Genomic DNA, 21652 nt, shown 5'->3' on the forward strand with positions numbered 1-21652 from the left:
TATATGCCTTTGACCAACTACACAGAACACATCTGGCAAATGATACCAGCAAGAGGTGGGATGTTATTGATGACCTGCTATACAACCAGCACCTTAGAGGCGCTCCTGTGTTGCCAAAAAGGAATGCTGTTGCTTGGGGGTCATCGTCATCTACATCCTCCAGCAGGTCGAGCTATGCATGTTTTATCTGCAATGAAGTAGGGCACTTCGCTAACCAATGCCCCACTCGAAATGGCCGGTTTACGAAGGCTGATGAGCAGCAGTTTCGGAATGTCCCCCACCAGTTTCGCAGTAATTCCCAGCAACCACGGTGCATTAAATTTAATAGAGGACTCAGTTGCACATATACCCTATGCACCTACTCTCACAGGTGTTTTTCCTGTGGATCTTCAGGACACCCAGCACTCCATTGCCCACTCAGGTCCTCTAGGCCAAATACCAAATGAATTCTTTCCTGTAAAATCGCTTGTCACAACCCCGGTTAAGGTTGATGTATTAGAGAGTCTCTTGACTGGTCATTCAAACAAAACATTAGTGCGGTTTATTGTATCAGGTTTTAGATATGGATTCAAACTTGGTTTTCAGGACAATGAGTTGAAGTCATGCATAAATAACAACAAATCTTCCATAGAGTATGAAACCAAAGTTGATGAGGCGATTTTGAAAGACCTGAATAGGGGACATACGGTGGGCCCATTTGCTTCACCACCATTTAAATTACATTGTTCTCCCCTGGGTGCTGCACCAAAAAAGGATGGGACGGTGCGAGTGGTATTAGACCTTTCTTCACCACATGGACATTCAGTTAACGATGGAATTACCAAAGAGGACTATTCGGTCTCCTACTCATCATTCGACGATGCGGTTGAAATGGTTAAAAGGTTGGGTAGAAATTGTTACGTGGCTAAGTTGGACATAAAGCACGCTTTTAGACTGTGCCCTGTGCATCCTAGTGATTGGCACCTATTAGGTTATAAGTGGAAGGGAAGATACTTTTTTGACGTAGTTCTTCCTTTTGGTGGGCGTTCCTCTCCTTTCATCTTTAACAACTTTGCTAATATTCTAGAGTGGATATTATTGTGGATTTATTTTGTCAAAAATCTCTTACATTATTTAGATGATTTCATCACAGCTGCACTGTCTAAAAATATATGTCAGGCTATAGTAAAGTTGATTAAGGACGTTTTTGACTTGCTTGGTGTTCCGTTGGCTCCAGATAAGATGGTAGGACCCTGCAAAGTAATTACATACCTGGGGCATTGAAATAGACACAGTAAATTTTGTTGTTCGTCTCCCACAAGATAAGTTCACTGAATTACTATCTTCACTTCATAATTGGTTAGGGATGAAGAAATGCACAAAGAGAGAACTGTTATCTCTCATAGGGTCTTTGTCTTTTGCGTGTAAGGTTGTGAAATGTGGTCGAATGTTCTTACGACGTCTTATTGATCTCTCCACTACAGTTCGTTCCTTGCACCATCATATTTCTCTTACAACAGAGTCTCGCAAGGATATTCAATGGTGGTGTGAGTTTCTCCCCACTTGGAATGGCATCGCTATTATCCACACTGAAACATTAGACTCCTCTTCCATAAATCTTTTTACTGATGCTTCTGGAGTAGGCATAGGAGGATTTTTTTCTGGTGCATGGTTATCAATTGCCTTAAACCTTATTCATGAGTATAGTATCACCTTCATTGAGTTATTGGCCATAGTTGTAGCAGTTTTTTCTTGGGGCGAGGCAAGGAAAAACAAGCAATTAGTGTTATACACAGATAATTTGGCTATTGTTCATGTGTGGTCCTCTGGGTCGTGTCGTTGTCCAAACATCATGCATCTTGTACCTTTTTTATTTTTCTACATAGCAGAACACAATATAAACCTCCTGGTACACCACATTAAAGGCCAGCACAATACTTATGCAGATCTTTTGTCTCGATTGCAGGTACAACACTTCAAACGTCTATGCCCAGAAGCCGAAGCAGATCCAACACCAGTTCCTTCATCGATACTACAACTCTTCAAAGAGATTTAAGTCATTATTTAAACTCGTCCATTTCAACAAACACCAGGGCAACATATCGGTCAGGATATCTCTCCTTTGTGAAGCTACATCTGTACCTACCTTTCCTCTGACAGAATCAACACTTCAACTGTTTGTGACATATTTGGCAAGACGCGTCAAATTTGCCACTATTAAAGTCTATCTTTGTGGGGTTCAGTACGAGAGTGTAATACGTGGCTTTGACACGAAGATAGCCCACATGGGTCGCCTGTACTATGTTTTGCGTGGCATTAGAAGATGTCATCCAAATTCTGCTTCTCAGAGACTACCAATTACACCAGCTGATCTGCGCAAAATGATAATGTTTATAAAAAACTCTATGTTTTCCAACCACGACAAAGCAATGTGGACTTGTCTTATCTTAGTGGCATTTTTTGGCCTGTTAAGGGTGTCAGAGTATGTTTGCCCCACCACGTCCACTTTTGATACAGAAACTCACCTCACACCTGCTGACATATCCTTTTCCACGTGTGGTTCAAATGCTGTAATTAACCTTAAGTGCTCTAAAACAGATCCGTTTAGGCTAGGGTGCAAGATTCGCTTAGCAAAAATTGGAGGCTCTCTTTGTCCTTACAAAGCCATTCAAAATTACCTAGCATTCAGAGGAACCAAACTAGGGCCCTGGTTCACGTTTAGTGACGGAAAGTTTGTTACCCGGAAGTTTGTTTCTTCATTTCTTACAATAAGCTTGCCTAACAATATTAACATTAACACGTATAGTTTTCGCATTGGTGGTGCTTCGGCTGCAGCTTCCTGCGGGATACCCGATTCCGCTATTAAAATTATTGGACGCTGGAGTAGTGATTGCTACAGAAGGTATATTCACCTGTCAGACAACGCTTTGAAAGAATGGTCTACTCGCATAGCAGAGTTAAATGGACTGACAAAAATCTGGGACATTAAGTCTGTGCTTTAAGCTGAGTTTAACTTAACTTAACTGAGTATATATAGTATGTAGGTTATTACAATCCCCTAACATATACAATTTTGAGTTTCAAACGTCTGTAAGGATACTGTAAATGTTGCACTATTCTTTGTATATTTTCCAATATGACAGCAGTTTATTAGTTGCAGATATTTATTTACGATTACGTGTTGTGTTAAATCATAGTATGTAGCTAATGTCGTACTTATAGAAGACTACATATTAGTCAACTCTTGGTTTTTCAATTTGGGGAAATTTGGGGGTGCTGGGCTTCCTTCGTCAGCCGGTTTAGGTGCATATGTCTATTTTGTCGACAGTGATAGAGTTAATTAAGTATTTTGTAAGTATAGAGCGTGTCAGTTCATGTCAGTCTGTTATAATGAGACAAACGTTTAATTGTCATTAATTGTCATGTACTGTCAAAAGTCGGTTGTCAAAATGTCAAAAGAAGCCAGTGGCCATATGGTGAAGGAAAAAGAAGCCCGTGGGCCAATCGTTACGATAAAAACCTCACCATAATAGACATGTAGTGTCATGAGTTCGTTGTCAAAATGTCTAAAAGAAGCCAGTGGCCATTATGTGCAGTAAAAAGAAGCCCATGTGCCAACTGTTTCGATAAACACTCACCATAGTAAGAAATATGTGTCAAGTGTCATGAGTCCGTTGTCAAAATGTCTAAAAGAAGCCAGTGGCCATGTGGTGCAGTTAGAAGAAGCCCGTGTGCCAACTGTTACGATAAACACTCCCCATAATAGACATGTAGTGTCAAGATTCAAGAGTCCGTTGTCTAAAGCATGTAGTGCGAATTGTCTTGTCTGTTAAAATGTCAGTAATTTTTTAATTGTCTAGTCTGTTACAATGTCAGTAATTTATTTCAGTACTTAATTTTTAACGAAGCCCTAGCACCTCAACCCATACCCCAAAAATATAACTGCAAACTATTTAAGAATACATTTTCTACCACTACTTTGTGTCGTTTTTACTTCTGAACCATACCAATTATTATGATCGTAAAATTACAAACGATCAAAAAAATCTAATCATTGGAGACTCGATGTTAATTGGTTTGGTTGAAAAAGGTTTTAAAGAAAATAAAGTGTCGATTAAAGCGCACTCTGGAGCTTCAACAGATGATATCTATCATTACATAAAACCCGAAATTAACAAATCCCCTGACGTAATAATAATACACGGTGGAACAAATGATTTGTCGAAAAACATCAAAACCGTCGACCACTTTAAAATGATACATGACTATCTCAAAGTTCACTCTCCATCTACTAGGTTAGCTATTTCTGCTTTAACTACAAGAAAGGATATACCTGGTTTTGAGAACAAAGTTACAGAATCAAACAGTCGATTAAAAAAGTTTTCCGTAAATAATGACATCGATTTCATTAGTAACAACAATATTGATGATTCGTGTTTAAGTACAAAGAAATTACACCTGAGCAAGAAAGGAAATTCATACTTGGCAAATAATTTTAATAACTATCTTAACTATTTGAAAGATTAAAAATTCGAGATGCAAATAATAGCGAAATCATTGACAGCACTTATGTTGATCGTGATGATATCAGTGCTTTTATGAAAGGTTTGATGTTATCTCATCCAAAAAATGTTATCTTATCTTACGTAAATGTTAATTCGATTATGAATAAACTGGATGACTTGGGCAATGTAGTTTTACAAAATGTAGATGTTCTTTGTATAGGTGAAACTAAGCCTGACGAATCTTTGCCTGGGGGGCGGTTGATGCTAGATGGCAACAAAAAACCATACAGGCTAGGCAACATTTGTTCATATACCTCCTAAACAGGTTGTCTATCGTAGTTTCAAAAAATTCTCTGAAGACGCTTTTTCAAATGATCTTAAGGCAAGTCTTGTGACATCCCAAAGTGGAAATTTTACCTCTTTTAATGAAATGCTTTCAAATACTCTTAGCAGACATGCCCCCTACAAAAAGAGAATCATACGGGGAAATAATAAACCACATATTAGTAAAAAGCCATAATGAAGTGTTCTCGACTAAAAAACATTTATAATAAAACAAGAAGCGTTAATGACTTTAACAAATAAAAAAGTCAACGGAATTATGTAGTAAATCTGAATAAACTTTCAAAGAGACAGTTCTTTGAAAAGGTTGAACGTAATAAAACGAGCAGCAGTTCTAAAGATTTCTGGTCAGCTTGTAAACCCTTTTTTAGCAACAAATGTATTTCAAATGAAGCTGTCTCTTTGATTGAAAATAGTATTGTTGTTCAGAATGAAAAAGAAGTTGCAGATATTTTTAACGATTATTCCACGAATGTTACGTCTTCTCTAGGCATTGTCAAGTGGAAAAATGATTATGTTTGCACTGAGTTATATCAGATCCTAGATAAGTATTCAGATCACCCGAGCATTAACAACATTAAGGATTTATATAATGACGGATCTACTTTCAAATTCTGTCATATTCACCCATGGGAGACTTATCAAGTCATTATGAGTATTAACCACCCCCCCAAAAAAAGTGGTCAAATTTCGACTAAAGTTCTCCAATCTGTTGCTAGGATTTGTGGTGTTCCTCTCACTGATTGCATTAACACGTGTATCTTAGAAGGCACTTTTCCAACGGAGCTAAAGTTAGCTAGTGTCATTCCTATTCATAAACAGGATGACACTACTCTAAAAAAGAATTATAGGCCCATTAGCCTCCTTCCAACCTTATCGAAAGTTTTTGAAAAGCTTCTCTCTTCAATTAAATGTTTTTTTCCAAAAAATTTTTTCAAGTAATTCTTGTGGATTCCGAGCAAAATATAGTACACAGACAGCCCTGATAAATTTGCTCCATTAATGGCAATCTTGTCTTGATAATTCTGGTAAAGTTGGTACTGTTCTTATGGACTTATCTAAAGCATTTGACTGTCTACCACATAAACTTCTAATTGCAAAATTAGCAGCATATGATTTCAGTCAAAATAGTTTAAAACTTCTTAGGCATTATCTTAGTAACTGATTCCAGAGAGTGAAGATAGGATCAGCTTACAGTATGTGGCTTGAGATCCTTCTAGGAGTGCCTCAAGGTTCAATATTAGGTCCTCTATTATTTAACATATTTATAAATGATTTTATTTTGTTCATGCAAAGGACAGAAGTTTGCAATTTTGCTGACGACAATACCCTGTACAGTTGTGCATCATCAATCGATTCTGTTATTTCTGATCTAGAAGTAGATATGGAAAACTCATTGCGTTGATTTAAAGCTAACCAACTCGTTGCTAACCCAGCTAAATTTCAGCTCATGTTCTTGGGCATGGATAAGAGAAAATTAGCTTTGTACATCAATCAGAAGCAAATTATTCCTTCCTACAGTGTTAAATTATTAGGAATACATATTGACAAGAAACTTAAAGTTGATATACATATAAATACTATTTGTAATCAAGCTACCAAAAAGTTGCGATGTCTCCAACGTATTAGGAAATTTGTTACAGATCAACAAGCAATACGCCTATGTAATGCGTTTGTTTTATCAACTTTTAAGTATTGTCCTCTTATATGGATGTACTGTAGCAAAACCTGTAATAATAATGTTAATAGGGTTCACAAAAGAACATTAAGAACAGTAACTGGAGAGTATGAGTGTTCTCTGCGTGATTTTATCTACTGGCGGTGTTACAATACACACCGCAAATATAAATATTATGTTATCAGAAATTTACAAAAGCTTGTTCGGATCAAATGCAGACTTAATAAAAAGTCTCCTTTAATACAAGAACACTTCTCACACACTACGTAATTCGAGTGTACTCTGTCTTCCTCCAACTAAATCAGTACGTTTTGGAACAAACTCGTTGTTATTTAGAAGCTGTCAATTATGGAACTTGCTTCCTCAAAAAATAAAGTTATCTGGTTCTATTGAGGACTTCAAAAAATCGCTAGTATCTTGGACTGGACTAAAGTGTTTATGTCCGCTTTGTAAATAATAGCCCTATTTATATTTGGACAACCTCCTTTATGAAAGTCACTGCGACACAACACCATCCTAAGACCCGTTGTATCTTTTTTATACCTTACAGCGAGCGCAGCGGAGAAAAAAGACAAAAAGTCCCGGGGCGAAGTTACCTGCGACCGTGCAATAACGTCTCGTTTCTATCATTTACATTACTCGCCAAAGAACTTTTCAAAATTCTGAATTTTGGTCAAATCTCCATAAAAGCGGACATCTCGATAAAGCGGACAATCCTTTTTTAAGCTAACGATTTGGGGATATTAACATAAAACTATTTCTTCCTACACTCAAATTTCAAAAATAACTTTTTTTGAGAGAATTTATGTTAAATATTGCAAATTTATGGACTTAGGTTCTGACTATTATATTAATACTCCAGTTCCGTCTGTCTGTGTGTCTGTCCGTCCGTCGGCAAAACAATTAGTCGGTAAAAAAATATTGGTCACTTGGACGAAATTTGATCACTTTTGGCCGACTAAATTTTTGAATTTAGTCACAAATAAAGAATAATTGCATAAAATTGATAAAAAGTAGCAACGAGAAAGGAAAAACGGCAAAAAGTTGGTCGAAAAAAAAGTTAGGTTTTTAATTTTTCTCTATAAAACGTCTCCTAAAAACTATAATCTATTAGCTATAAAACATTTTGTTCACATTTTAATTAGAACAAATCATGTGATAAAACAAATCGACTTGGTCATCTGTATTGTGTATTGTATGCTAAGTTAAATTTTCCGTGATGGGTTTATAAATTAATGTACCGGCAAAGTAACGAACAATTAACATTGTTATCGTGACAAAAATTTATCTATATATATACACGCCATCCGGATAAGCTACTGCGTGCGTTGTAAGCATTTTGCCACACGTAGTGTAGTGGATTCGTCTGTTGCTCTCAACTTTTGGGGCCGCGGATCAAATTTTGCTCACTGTCTGAAGTATGATAATTTAAAACGTTTATTTGCCTTCTTTAATGAAATTAATGATTTAAAAACAAAATTCCACACGGAGAAAAAATACATATTTAACGATAATAAGAAAACTACAAAAATTCTACCCTTTTAAAGAGTTAGCGGATAATTCAATATGTGAATTTTTGTCAAATCTTATTATCTTCCAGCCAAAAATGCATGCAAACCAGTATCCTCTTTCGGGCAAAACGAAGGTATACTCTGCGGAGACAATAAACTTTAGAATCCCCCCTCCCCACCTCCTCACACACATTAAAAAAAAACTGTTTCCTAAGGCACGGATATGTGCGTGGAATAACTACATGTGATATGATGAGTTTTCAATAGATTTAAAAAATTTATACACTGCAAAGTGGAGCATCTAGAGTTAGGTCAAAGAACTAAGAACAGCTTCCTTTGGTCTTTTCTAAATTGGCATAAACCAAAAACACCTGCATATACAGAGGCGAGTTTTGACAACTTTTTTATTGTTACTCAGTTTCGCAAGTGGGTCCCGACTTGCCTAAATCGCCTAATATGAAGGAGCAGCAGGCAAGTGTTTGAGTTTTTTTCGATTTTTTTGTCTGTTCTCACCTGGAAATGCCCGCGCCTGTTCGATTCACCGTCTCGTACCGCCAAAGTTATTAGCTCTAGTTAATTCGGACCTTTAATGGTTTTTAAAGTGAGAGTTTTTTTAACCACCGACGTTCAACTGAAAGCCCCCACGGTACCTTCAGCGTTTCCGGCAAGTACCCTTTTTCATAATCTTAAGCACTATCCTAAACTTGCCATTCCCGCAATGCAATTTGTGACAACGAACGGGGGTGGGATGGGGGTGGGGGCGTCTAAGTTCCTTGAAGGGAAGGTCGACTCATTTTCAATTTTTTATTTTTTATTTTTGTGCATAAAAAGCTTGGGTACGACCCGTGGCTTTGAAGGATTGAATGTTTTTAAAGGATTAAAAGTTTTTAACCGATTAAGTAGTTTTATGGATTAAAATTTTGAATAACTATCTTCCACATGTTTTTAGACAGAAGCAAGTAGTATTTAAGATAAATTTTGGGTGGGACTTTACGCATCCAACCACGGCGGTCATAGAAACCATTTTTTGTTATTTTAATGGTACTTTCCTGCTTTATGTTAGATGTTTAACTTTTGAGCCTCTTACTAAGACAGTATATTGCAGTAAATAATGAATGTTAAATGTGGCGTTGTAGAAGTAGTCAGAAAGCCTCATCCTAAGCAAACTCAGACAAACAGTACAGCAACCTTTTGCCACAATTTTTCTGTTGTTGAAGGCATTAAAGCAAGAACGATTTCTTTATTGGCGTTTTAAGTTATTCTGCGGATAAATTACTGGGTTTTCCTCTGTTTCGGCGTCCTTTTTCTCTTAGAAATTCCGCATCAACTCTCCGAAAGATGATTTGACATTAGTAAAATCCGTTACGTTCAATCCACACACGTGACCCTAGGGATCATAAATGTACTGTCTCAAGTTATGACATTCTCGTTAAAAACCTTGTACAGCTGGCCCTCGTCATAAAACAACAGCGTTGTTGTTTTAATTTTCAAATGTATTTCGTTCCACACATTTTCCATTACAGATCATATAGATTGCTGCCCCAGTGCAAAGAGTGAAAGTGTAAGAGTGACTTCTAATGAAATACTATGGAAGGGTCTCTCTTAAAGTGCATGACTTTTCCCAAACGTTAATTTGCTAGATTTCTGGGACCGCAAGTAAGGAAGTAAGCCAGAAAAGTAATTTAAAGGTGTTTTTTAATCAGAAACATAAATACGATGGAAGTTAACTTCAAAACAAACGGAAAGTAAAAAGTTTAGAAAAAAAAATTTTGGTCCCAGAAATCTCGTGTAAAACAAACGAAATAGTAAAGGTGAAAAATGTTCCGATTTGAGTTTTGTGGGACCTCGCTTAGATTTGTTTTTTTGAAGTCGCGGAACCATAAAACTATCAAAAACAACAACTTTTTTTCTGGGACCGGCAGTGGTCCCAGAAAACTTTTCGGTCCCAGAAAAGCAGCTTGTAAGTGAGAAAAGGTCCCAGTAATCTACCAAATGTACAAACTTACTTACTTACTTACTTACATACATACTTACTTACTTACTTACTTCACTTTAATTACTTCACTTTAATTACTTCACTTTAATTACTTTAATCTGTTAATTATTTGTTAATGGTAACAGAATAATAGAGTATATAATCAGTCTCATAGACATCATTTGACAACATTTGTATGACCTATTCATAATTTTTTGCCAGCGCTTCTCCTGACAAAAGCTTCTTGAAATTTTTGGCTGACTGTTTTTTTTTAATTGGAAAGTTTAGTTAATTTATATACATACTGTACCGGTTTTCAAAAGACTACCACCTACACCAGTAGCAACAACAAAAACAACAACGTAGGCTGAAAAATGATCAGAGATTACAGTAAAACATGGGAGAAAAAGAGAAAATATACATTCATTGCTTATACGCTTCACCTTTTTGCGGTGGGCATAGACCAATCTGCTGTAATTGTGACATTATGGGCTTATTTAACGACTTGGAATGGCCTCGAAAATCTCGAATTGTTTTATGGAATAATCGGCGCCTCATATTATTTTCCCACAGTTTTATTTTCCACCTTTATCGCAAGGTTTGCGGACAGAACAAGACGTACAACATTAATTATATTAATGTGCAATTTTCTTGGCATATTTGGATGTTTTTTGTACATGATCCCCACATCTCCTATCTTTGCCGCAGTGGGACGATTCTTTGTTGGATTTACTACAGTTATGAGAATAGTAATCCGTGCAGAAGTAGCTAGGTCGTATCCGCCCGATGAAATGAAGAGAAAAATGCCAGTTTTAATGGCGTCATTTTTTCTAGGAATCGGACTTGGTCCGATCATTGTTAGTTTTTTTCAAAATATTGATGTTGTCGTTTTTAGTCTGCATATAACTATACATAATGTTTGTGGTATCATCTCCCTATTTCTAATTATTGTGTCACAAACAGGTATTCTCTTACTAGCGAGCGACCTATCCAAAGAATATGACTTAAAAGAAGAGACTGGGGAGGAAGATATTAGAAATCGAAGTTACAAAAAAGAATCGTTCTCATTTGTAATCAGAAAAATTGTTGAAAGTTTTGACTTTATGTTTATAATGTTTTTCACGTTTGTGTCTGCGTTTTGTCAAGAGATCTTCACGCGAAGTTTTCCAGTAATTATCACGGTGTTATCGTTACCTTATTATGTAAATACAATTTTTTACTTCTTCTACAGCCTCGTGATGTTCGGAATTATTGTAGCACTCACATTGACGAAGCTAACTTACAAAACGGTTTATATTTGTGGAATAGCTAGCGTTGTATTTGGTTTTCTGGCAGGATGTTTCCAGACTATATTAATAAAAGGACACCATATACACATTCCTATCATAATAATGCTGACAATAATTCTGGCTGTATGCATTACTATAGGAGAGATAGGAGAACAAATTTTTTTAGTTATTGTTGCATCATCAATGGTAGCTTCGAAACATCAAGCTTACGTTGAAAGTTTGAGATTTAATATATTAAATTTTTGCTTTGTAGTTGGAAGTTTAGCATCTGCTTATCTGGTCCAACATTGCTATACATTCATAGTTGGTTTGACATTGTTGTCTCCGGTCGTTTTATTTATTTTGATTGCAAGAAGAAAATCGTTTATAAACCCCAAAATCTTGATATAAACCACATACATTAGGTTTAAAAATATCGGTGGAAAAGGATATCTACATTTAATATCAGCTTTATTATTTTGTCATGTCTATACTGTTGACCTTTTAAACCTTTATAATTTGATGTATAATTATTTAATTACGATCTCTTTTGTAACGGCAACATAGTTGTGGTACGATACCATTGCTAACTTAAATTCGTAACAACGTGAATAAATTTCATTTAATATTATAAATACCTATGCTACTTTTAATAATGTCCGTTTTAAAACTGACAGGACTTAATCTAGTTGTCTGATGAAGAAATCTTTCTTTCATGGCTGAAATTGACAAAGAGCAAAAAATTTAATTTTTTGTTGATTTTTTTTCACATCCATTGAACTTTCTTTCTAAAATAATTCTTACTGTTCTAACCTAGCACATGCCAAATTTCATAAAAGGCTGACCATTGTAGCACACACAAACACCTTGTGGGTGCCACAATCTTTCTTCAAAACCTGCATACACAGCATGTTTCCGGTTAATTAAACACGTTATTCTTATAATCTGTATAGTTATATCAGCGCCTAAAGTAATTATAGGAAGCTGTCATAAATAATAATTATATAGCCAGAATTAGTTACTTGATCTCCTGAATCTTTTAACACAAAGACTAGCCTTGCCTTTTTAAAAGTTTACTATCATAGTTTAGCAAATTTAGTAGAGTTCTAAAAATTAAAAATATAAACTTCAAAATTAATATCTGCTTTGATTTTATGGAAAGGTTTCTTTGTTAAGCTAGTATCGAAAATCTGAAACATTTGTGTGGCAGGCAAAATAATGCCATTAAAGTAAAGATCCAACAAAGAAGAAGGTGTCTTTATCCCAAAAACAAAAAGCAACTTCTACATCTAAAAAGGTTTAAGTATCGTAAAAGCTTAAGAAAAGTTTATTACTGGCTTTCCATAGCTCAATGACCCACTGCGGCAAAAATAGAAGATGTCGAAGTAGTGACTTGCATAAAATACTATTTTGTATATAGACATGCTTACACAATTGTACAGTTGCTAGGATTTAGTTTATCCAATCCATCCACGGTATAATACTGTGTTAAAAAAAGTTTAAGTTTTATTAACATAATTTGATGCGATAAAAAATTTCTTTCTTATCATCTTGGATGACGTCCAAGGTGATAAGAAAGAAAATACTAACCCACTTAAAAATAATAAGATAAAAACATTGTGGCTTCACGATAAAATACCAATATTAGGACCAACAATGAGTATGTTTATTATTTTTTATTGACAATATATTTCGGATAAACATTATCCATCATCAGGTCTAAAAGCAAATAAATAATGTTAAAAACAAGTATAAAATTATTCAACATATCATACATAAATTACACCTCACACTACAACAAATCAAATTTACAAGAAAATCTAAAAACAAAACGAGTTTAGAAGAGAGTAAGGTAATTAAATTTTTATTACCAATGCTCTGCTTCTATATTCGTCTTTTGTATTTAAAACCGGTTTGATGTAATTGATCATTAACGCCTCAAGAGTCATTAAATGATAAACGTTCCGTGTTGATGAACATAAAATTGATACATTTTCCATTGTTAAAAGATTATTGCAATCGTCGAAATGGTTTCTGAATATAGAAGCAGAGCATTGGTAATAAAAATTTAATTACCTTACTCTCTTCTAAACTCGTTTTGTTTTTAGATTTTCTTGTAAATTTGATTTGTTGTAGTGTGAGGTGTAGTTTATGTATGATATGTTGAATAATTTTATACTTGTTTTTAACTGTTTTTAACATTATTTATTTGCTTTTAGACCTGATGATGGATAATGTTTATCCGAAATATATTGTCAATAAAAAATAATAAACATACTCATTGTTGGTCCTAATATTGGCACTTAAAAATACTTTAAATTACTGTGCTTCTTATGATGAACAGATGTTGTTGACTTTATTAAAAACGCCTACAAATAAGACGTTTTAAACAATACAGAAAACCACAAAAACAACGTTTAATTGCCCGTAACTATAACTACAGATTCATTTATAACAAAGAAGTTCACTCCCGGTGGTTTAAAAATTCGTCACGGCAAATATGAATAAGTATACCAATGCAAAATTCCTAGCTAAGAAAATTGCTTTGTTTCATCACGATTACTTCAGCCAAGTAGATTGAGGAGCTTTTCAAACTATACATTTAGGGTTCAGGCGTAAATCCCCCGTTTCTCCCTCTCTCCCCTGGCACCCCCCCGTAAAATGCATGACTCCAAATAAATTGGGCACGAAAATATTTTTGTTGTCATAGCAACCATATGAAGTCATCAAAATCTGCTGCTGCGCATGCGCGAAAAAGGACGTCATCCGACAAACCTCTGCGCATGCGCAAAAACCTTCACCAATAAATGACAGAGTGTGACGTCATAACCTTCAACAGTAAATTAAAAAAAAATGTGTTGATAAAATATTTCTCTGTAAATAAAATGACTGCTTCAGATTTATATTTCAATGTTCAAGACATATGTAACAAGGTTGTTGAGGAGTATTCCATCCTGCTCATGAATGCCCCAAGTCATTTAAAGAGCCAGGAAATGTGCAAAGAAGCAGTTGAAAAGAATCCCTATATATTCTGATATGTTCCCGACCTATTTAACGCACAGGAAATGTGCAATAGAGCGGTTGAAGAGGAACCCATTCGGCTCGAGTACGTTCCGTATCATTTAAAAACCCAGGAAATGTGTAAAGGGGCGGGTCAGGGAAATCCAAGGATGCTCGTATGTGTTCCAGATCAATTTAAGACCAAAACAAGAAGTGTGCAATGAGGGTGTGTGTTATAGTCTCGAGGATGTTCCGAATCCATTCAAGACCCAGGAAATGTGTATCAGGGCAGTTGAAAAAAATCCCTATATGTTCTCACATGTTCCAGATCGATTCAAGAACCAGGAAATGTTTAACACGGTAGTTGAATGGAATTTTAATCCGCTCGTGTTTGTTCCAGATTATCACAAAACGCGAGTCGTTGAATGCAATCCGTATATACTCAATCCGAAGTGGGTCCCGGATTGTTTCGTTACTCATGATTTATGTAGAAAGGTTGAATCTGTATTGCTCGATGTCTATTGGCAGCGGAAAGCGCAGAAGGTTCAAATTAAAAATGAATTGATGCCTTTAACATGGCATCAAGATCGATATTGGGATTGGTGCATGCTGGATGGTGAGAAACAATTCCAAAATTATGGGCTAAATCAATAAATTCAATAAAAATTTATTGATATAATGTTTTTGTATAAATAAATGGATGCCTCAGATTTATATCTCAGTGCTCAAGACATGGGGCTCAATTCAAGACCAAGGGAATGTGTAATAAAGCACTTGAAAAAACGCACGTATGCTTGAGTCTGTTCCATATCATCTAAAACCCCAAGAAATGTGCGTCAAAGCAGTTGATGCAGATCCCCTGGCGCTCGGGTATGTTTCAAATTGTTTCAAAACGCAAGATATGTGTAATAAAGCAGTTGAACACGGTCCCTGTATGCTCGAGCATGTTCCAAATTGTTTCAAAACCAAAAAGATGTTTATTAAGGCCATTACATATGATCACAATATAATTCGATATACTCCAGAAGAGTTCTGTTCATGATTCTAAGGAAAACATAAAACAAAACGATAAAAGAAGAGTGCGATGATTGTGAATGTGTGCTTGATGCCCATGTAAGTGCAAATGTGGGAGAAAATTTGTGGTGCAAAGTAAAATTTTATGTTGGCGTTGTTATCAGTCATATGTACTATATAACAGTGGTTTTTGTAAATGTTCGACGAAAAAATAAAAAAATTGTATTGTAAATTTTTCTCATATAAATAAAAGAGATGTTTAAATTTGGAGACCAAATGATTAAATCAAACGATTTTTATAGTAATGTGACACCCTACAATATCGAAGATGTGAACCTTGAAAACCTATTGGTGAGTGAGTCTATTCCGGCAAACAAAGGTAAAGATGAATGGTTTGTGATTGGCTATTATGATCAAGACGGCAACCTAGAAAATCTACTCCCAAGGTGTCTCTAAATATAGTCTGAATTCAGCGTTCACCATGTCGTTCGATCTTGTTGATTTTCCGGAATGTTTAGAAAAATATCAGGAAATCTTAAAAAAAGTGGAGTGGGAAAGCAGGGCTTGCTTCACCAACCTAGATGTGAAGAAAGATCGTTATATCAACCCCAATTTGAAAGAACTTAAAGGTAAAATTAGGTTGTGAGTGTACGGCCATCTTAAAAATAGGAAGTATTTATAGAAAAGGGTGCAACTTTTACATCCAAACTATAGGTATAGTGCTAATTATTGGAGTGAATCTGAGCATGATGTTGAAGACGAGAGCCTTATTGTGTTGTAAAGGTTTTATATAGTTGATAAGAACTATATGACTAAAATGAAAGTACTTCGAAAAGAAGCAAAAATATTGAAAATTTCTCGTTATTCTACACTGAATAAGGACGATCTTGTTGAGGCAATCCGCAAAGCTAACTACAAGGATATTTCAACACAAACAGACGGTCCTTATTGTAAACCTTGTGTTGAAATTGCATATGAAAAAAATCTTGAAAAATATTTTCAAGATTTCGCTAAAACATTGCGAACTATAGTACATGATGGGAATCTGCGGATCAATGCTGATACTGGTGATGTGATCGGTTGCGAGATCGAATATACACGCAGCATGTAGTTTTGTAGGAATATACTTCCTATAAAATTATACCAGACTATATCGAGGAATCTAAGTACCGCTGACATACTGTACAGATTAAATTTTTTCTAAAGATTCATCCTTACCTTCCTGTCTACCTTTTGCAAGTAACTGGGCACGTTCTTGTGCATTGATATTTTTAACAATACGCTTAACCCTATTCGGTCCGGGGGACGGATTCCGCGCCCCTAACGGTTTCTTTTAATAACTCCTTATTGCTATGTTATATGGTTATGAAACTTATTAAGTTTCAATATTTATCTATTAGACACCTGCATCCCAAATTCTTAAGTTCCATACCTTTCAGAGGCCTTGATATTGGGCATTACTCGAAACTACCCCTAAAAATCTGTATGAAATCCTTATGATGGGGAAAATTTAATAACTCCCGTTAGGATTATCCTTAGAACTTGAAACTTACGACACAACTTTGTTTCATTAAGAAGAATCATTTTATATAATTTGGATTATTCTGATTTCCCGACTTTGTCAGATTTTTCCCGAAAATCGGAAAAAACCGGATTTTCAGGCAATGTTTGGCAACATTTTATGCGATCCACGTAAAAACCGGAAAATGTGTTAAATAACTTTTATTTAGCGTTTAGAAACTTCAAACAGAATGCAAAAATTCGCTCTAGAACAAATGTAATTAAATTTTAAGCAGATAGTGGCATTTTTAACAAATTTTTAGCTGATGACGTCATAGAAAATGTGCTGACGCAAGCAAAAATTTATTGTTGCCATTTTGTTCCCTTTATGATGTACTATAAGTTTCAATTTGAACAACCCTATGAAAAGTTATTGAGGGGGGGGGGCGGATTCCGCCCCCGGTCATATTATGTTCGAGAAACTCCGGACCGAATAGGGTTAAGTCGTTAGGGAATTTGCTCTTTTAGCACCATATATCGCTGTTTTTCTTGCATGATTAGACTAAACTCATAGTTACTAATAACCCCGTTTTCGATTCCTTTGATGCAAAATCAACGGCGAAATTCAATTTTGATTCGTCTAGTAATCTAATACTCTCATGTCTCTGTGATTTGACATCTAATTTTTTTGAAGCATTCCTCTGGCCAGCCTGCCCGATTCCCATAGCCAATGCGTTACCCCCCATAGCAATGCACAGGGGAGCCCCAAATCCTGCTGCTAATGGCCCAATTCTGTCGCCCGTAGTGATAACATTGACGCCTAGTAATCCATTTTTCGCGACTCCATTCCGCTCTTTGATTTCCATTTGCAGATACTGTTCGATTTCCTCATGTTTTTAACCTATATTTTATCCTGCATAGTATCATTCTCTGGCGCGCACTTGATGGTAGGGTTGAATATAATTTCATAGTATCTATCTTCTTTTATTCCATAAGCATTTGCATCGTTAGTCCGGTAAAAGCAACATTTTTTTCAGGGTGATATTGATCGGTCAGCAGGAATTTAAATATACCTATTAGTTCTGGTATCTTGTTATTTAACTCTTCACTTGTGCCTAAAGGTAGGTAACGATTTCTTGTATTAGTTTCAGTCATAATTTGTGAGTGTATAAGTATAATACTTCTATTTGTATTTACCATTTTTATCTGCTTCGATAGGTGGAGAATTTACTTCATTACCTTAAATAAAATTAAAAAAATTAGTTTCTATTTTTGGAGAACGTAGCAACATTCTAACAATATTTATGCATCAAGTAAGTATAATCAACTTAAAATTAACTTTAACAACACAAAAAATTGCGAATACTTAGCAAATGAACTTAATGCTCTGTTTTTTATTTCTTCCCTCTTTTGATTAATGTTAATAGCAGTTACTGTTAGCCAGTCAGGATCTTCTTCGTCATCAGAAGATCCTCGGTTTAATATACCTTAAAAGGCAATAATTTGTTTTTAGGTGATGCACATAGGTGAAAACTGCTAATTCAAAAATGAAAAAGAAAAAAAGGGGAGGAAAATATTTCATACAAACTATGAAAAAACTTTACCTTTCCACTAAATATATCTTGCAGTTCTGAGCAATATACTGCTGCTTTTATATCTGCTTCTTCAATATCGATACTACCTGGAACTGAAAATGTTAAATGTTAAAGAGATATTAATTTTAGTCTCCAAAACCTCCATGAGAAAGACGAAAGACATACCCTTTCCAGTAGAATTTAAAGCAGGTTTCTAAGACAGAAATAAAATGAATACAGCAATAGACTGCACAGTTTACAGAATGGTAAAAATAATAAGTATATCATAATTAAATTGCCGCTGTTATTATATAGGGCTGCTGTCAACGAAATAATCAGAGATAATAATTGTCAACAGGGAAATATATATACCTCAATTTTATTTTTGTCTTGTTGATTTTCCACAACACTAACTAATGACTCAACAAGACCAGCTTTCTGGTTATTTATTTCACCTAAATTATCACATAAATTTGTGGAATAAATATTGAGTAAAAATATATACTGGATAAATTGAAGTTAACAAAAATTTGCACCAATTTAGTAATAATTCACCAAGCTTGTTTGCGCATACAACAGAACCATTATATAATTACTCTTCTACACTTTTTTTAGTCAAGACAAAAATCACAAATATAATTTGCACAAAGTTAAAATATATAGATTTGATCAAAAGTTATACTTGGTCACTCCTATTTTACACTCAAAGTCATGTATATATCCAACTTGACATACTTACCTTTCTCTTGGGGAAGCTGTAATTTGCCCTTGCATTTTTTAATCTAAGATAGTGAAAACAATGCTTTAATAAAATATCACAGTACACACGTCAAGCATGATTGAATGTCTGTGTACTTATTTTATTGGTAAAAGGTCAGTTAAAATAATGAGCAAGTAAAAGACACAAAAAAAATTTAACTCAGATAATTCTTACCATATTCCTTGTTTTTATATAACTCATTTTGAGATTTTCTAAAAAGTACAATTCAAACAATTTTTCATCAGCAATGTGGTATAGAGAGCTACAGTTACACGCTACAAAATGCACAAAAACATAACTCATTTCAAATATTAGTTTTAAAAAAGGTATTATTAACGTTTTTCCTTGTGCCATAAAATGAGGCCTGGTAATCATTGTCATAAATAAATTTATTATTCACATGGAATAATTAGCTGGGTGCCTATAATCATTTTAGAAGCAATTTACTCAATATTTAAAAAACAATAATCCTTTTGCTACACAATATTGTTTGTTATTGGAAAAGTTCAGTAGGCCAAGCAATTCCTTTGACCTACAACCCTCCACAAATATATTGAGAAAACTTTTGTTGTAAAAGGAAAAATGTCCCTACAAGTTAAGTAGACAGGCCCCCCTCCCCCAAATCCAATATTGTTTATATTAAAAGGCATGCATTGTATACCAGGGCTCGTACAACACCAAAGACCAGGTGGAAAATGATACCATGACAGCAACATGGCATGTACTTGATTTTTTAAGGAAAAATACCCGCAGACGAGAAGAAAAAAATCGTCCTGCGTGGTAAATGTTTCGCAGACCTATCATTGTCACATGTAACGTGTGAAGCACTTCTATTTCTACTTTTATTTATGTCTTACTTTGTTTTGTTTGAGCCATCCTACACTGACAAGAAGTCCTAAGAAGCAGTTGTAACTAAACACAAGTCCATAAACATAATATAACCAAAACCTATATATACACAAAACCTATTGTACACCTAATATATAAGGCAGTGACTTGAACTGGACTAAAAGAGACCACAACTGTTTTGCGATGGAAGTAATGGTGTATATACAGCGATTACTAAAGACAATCTTTTAATGATGAGATATCCCGCACAAGACATCAACATTGTATTTTATTCTCCACAGTATAGTCACGTTTATTTCTGCTGCCTTCTAATATTTCGTTAAAACGTTTTCCCTTGGCTTAAATAAGCAACAAAAACTATAAATCCACATAGTGTAAGGCCAAATGTCACAAATAAGTCTGCCATTATGGATTTATCAAATAACTGCTTATCACTGCATCGTCAATGTCAGTAGTAGTTTACAGAACGAAAAATCAAAGACGGTGGCCCCGCAGCCTAGTGGTTATAACTCTTGCACTTTGTGCGGGGAGACTGGGGTTTGGTTTTGGTTGAAAAAAGGGAGCATAAATGGAATTTAGGGAGCACAAAATATGGAAATAGGGAGCAGGGGATTCCTTACTTACTTACTTACTTACATACTTACTTACTTACTTATCGAATCTCGTGTTTCTTGTCACATAATAGGCAGTTTGTTCACGTAAATTTGATCATACGGTAGTTCGTCCAGTGAAGATTCTCATTTAACTTTATTATTTCTGTCACAAGCCGTGTGTCATATGGGACAAAGCTCATATAGTAGAGCACTCGCTTCGCATGCTAGAGGTACCGAGATCGATGCCAAGTTTCTCCAACATTCTGTATTATTGCATATAGTGGTCGATTATGTGCATATCGTTAAGCCAAGTGTTTCCAATAGTATAATAAATTAATAACAAATATATTTAACCCCTTCAACGAATTCATGTTGCATATCGCGCAGACAATTTATCCAATCCCTTTTGAAAAGGTCACCAAAGGCACTATATTATAAAGGCGAAGTTGTAGATAAAGACGGTGTTCTTTCTTAAGTGATTCGATGATCCGCTGCTTAATGATCCGACGATAGCTTACAATGATTTCACTTACATTACTGATTCGATTCTCAACTTTTATAACCAAACGTAAGAACAGGACCGCGAGTTTTTTTATCACATAATAGGCAGTCTGTTCACGCCAATTTGAATACAAGGTAGTTCGAACAGTGAAGATTCTCATTCAATTTCATTATTGCTGTCACAAGCCACATTTCATAGGGGAATTAGCTCATATGGTAGAGCGCTCGCTTCGCATGCGAGAGGTACCGGGATCAATGCCCGGATTCTCCAACATTCTGTATTATTGCGCATAGTGGTCGATCATGTGCTTATCGTCAATTTAAATGTTTCCAATGGTATAAAAAATAACTACAATTATATTTAAGACATTCAACCAATGTATGTTGCATACCGCGCACACAATTTGCAGATCTGTTTTGCAAAGGTATCCAAAGGCACTTTATGTTAAAGGCAAAGTTGAAAATAAAGACAGCGTTCTTTCTTAAGTGAAATAATTATCTGCTGTTGAGTGATCCCACGATAACTTACAGTGATTTTACTTACATTAATGATGCGATTCTCAACTTTCATAACCAAACGTAAGAATGGGACCTCGTGGCTCT

The 21652-nt window shown here is 35.2% G+C and overlaps 1 protein-coding gene across 1 annotated transcript; it reads right to left on the reverse strand.

The window, feature by feature from the left end:
- Positions 1-17211: 17211 nt before the first annotated feature.
- LOC130625665 (uncharacterized) lies at positions 17212-20379 on the reverse strand. The gene is made up of 3 exons (XM_057440765.1): positions 19281-20379; positions 19086-19128; positions 17212-18801 (listed from the first exon to the last, which is right to left on the reverse strand). Exons 1-3 carry the CDS (start codon positions 19485-19487, stop codon positions 18698-18700), a joined length of 354 nt encoding a protein of 117 aa, XP_057296748.1. The 5' UTR covers positions 19488-20379; the 3' UTR covers positions 17212-18697.
- Between the last annotated feature and the right edge of the window lie 1273 nt (positions 20380-21652).

This window comes from Hydractinia symbiolongicarpus, chromosome 14, assembly GCF_029227915.1.
Source record: "Hydractinia symbiolongicarpus strain clone_291-10 chromosome 14, HSymV2.1, whole genome shotgun sequence".
Classification (NCBI taxonomy): Eukaryota; Metazoa; Cnidaria; class Hydrozoa; order Anthoathecata; family Hydractiniidae; genus Hydractinia; species Hydractinia symbiolongicarpus.

Coding starts and splice junctions, on each gene's coding strand:
- LOC130625665 (XM_057440765.1), bottom strand. CDS start 19,487: ATGACAATGATTACCAGGCCTCATTTTATGGCACAAGGAAAAACGTTA. Junction 19,129..19,280: donor ATATAAAAACAAGGAATATG/GTAAGAATTATC, acceptor TCACTATCTTAG/ATTAAAAAATGCAAGGGCAA. Junction 18,802..19,085: donor ACAGCTTCCCCAAGAGAAAG/GTAAGTATGTCA, acceptor GTGATAATTTAG/GTGAAATAAATAACCAGAAA.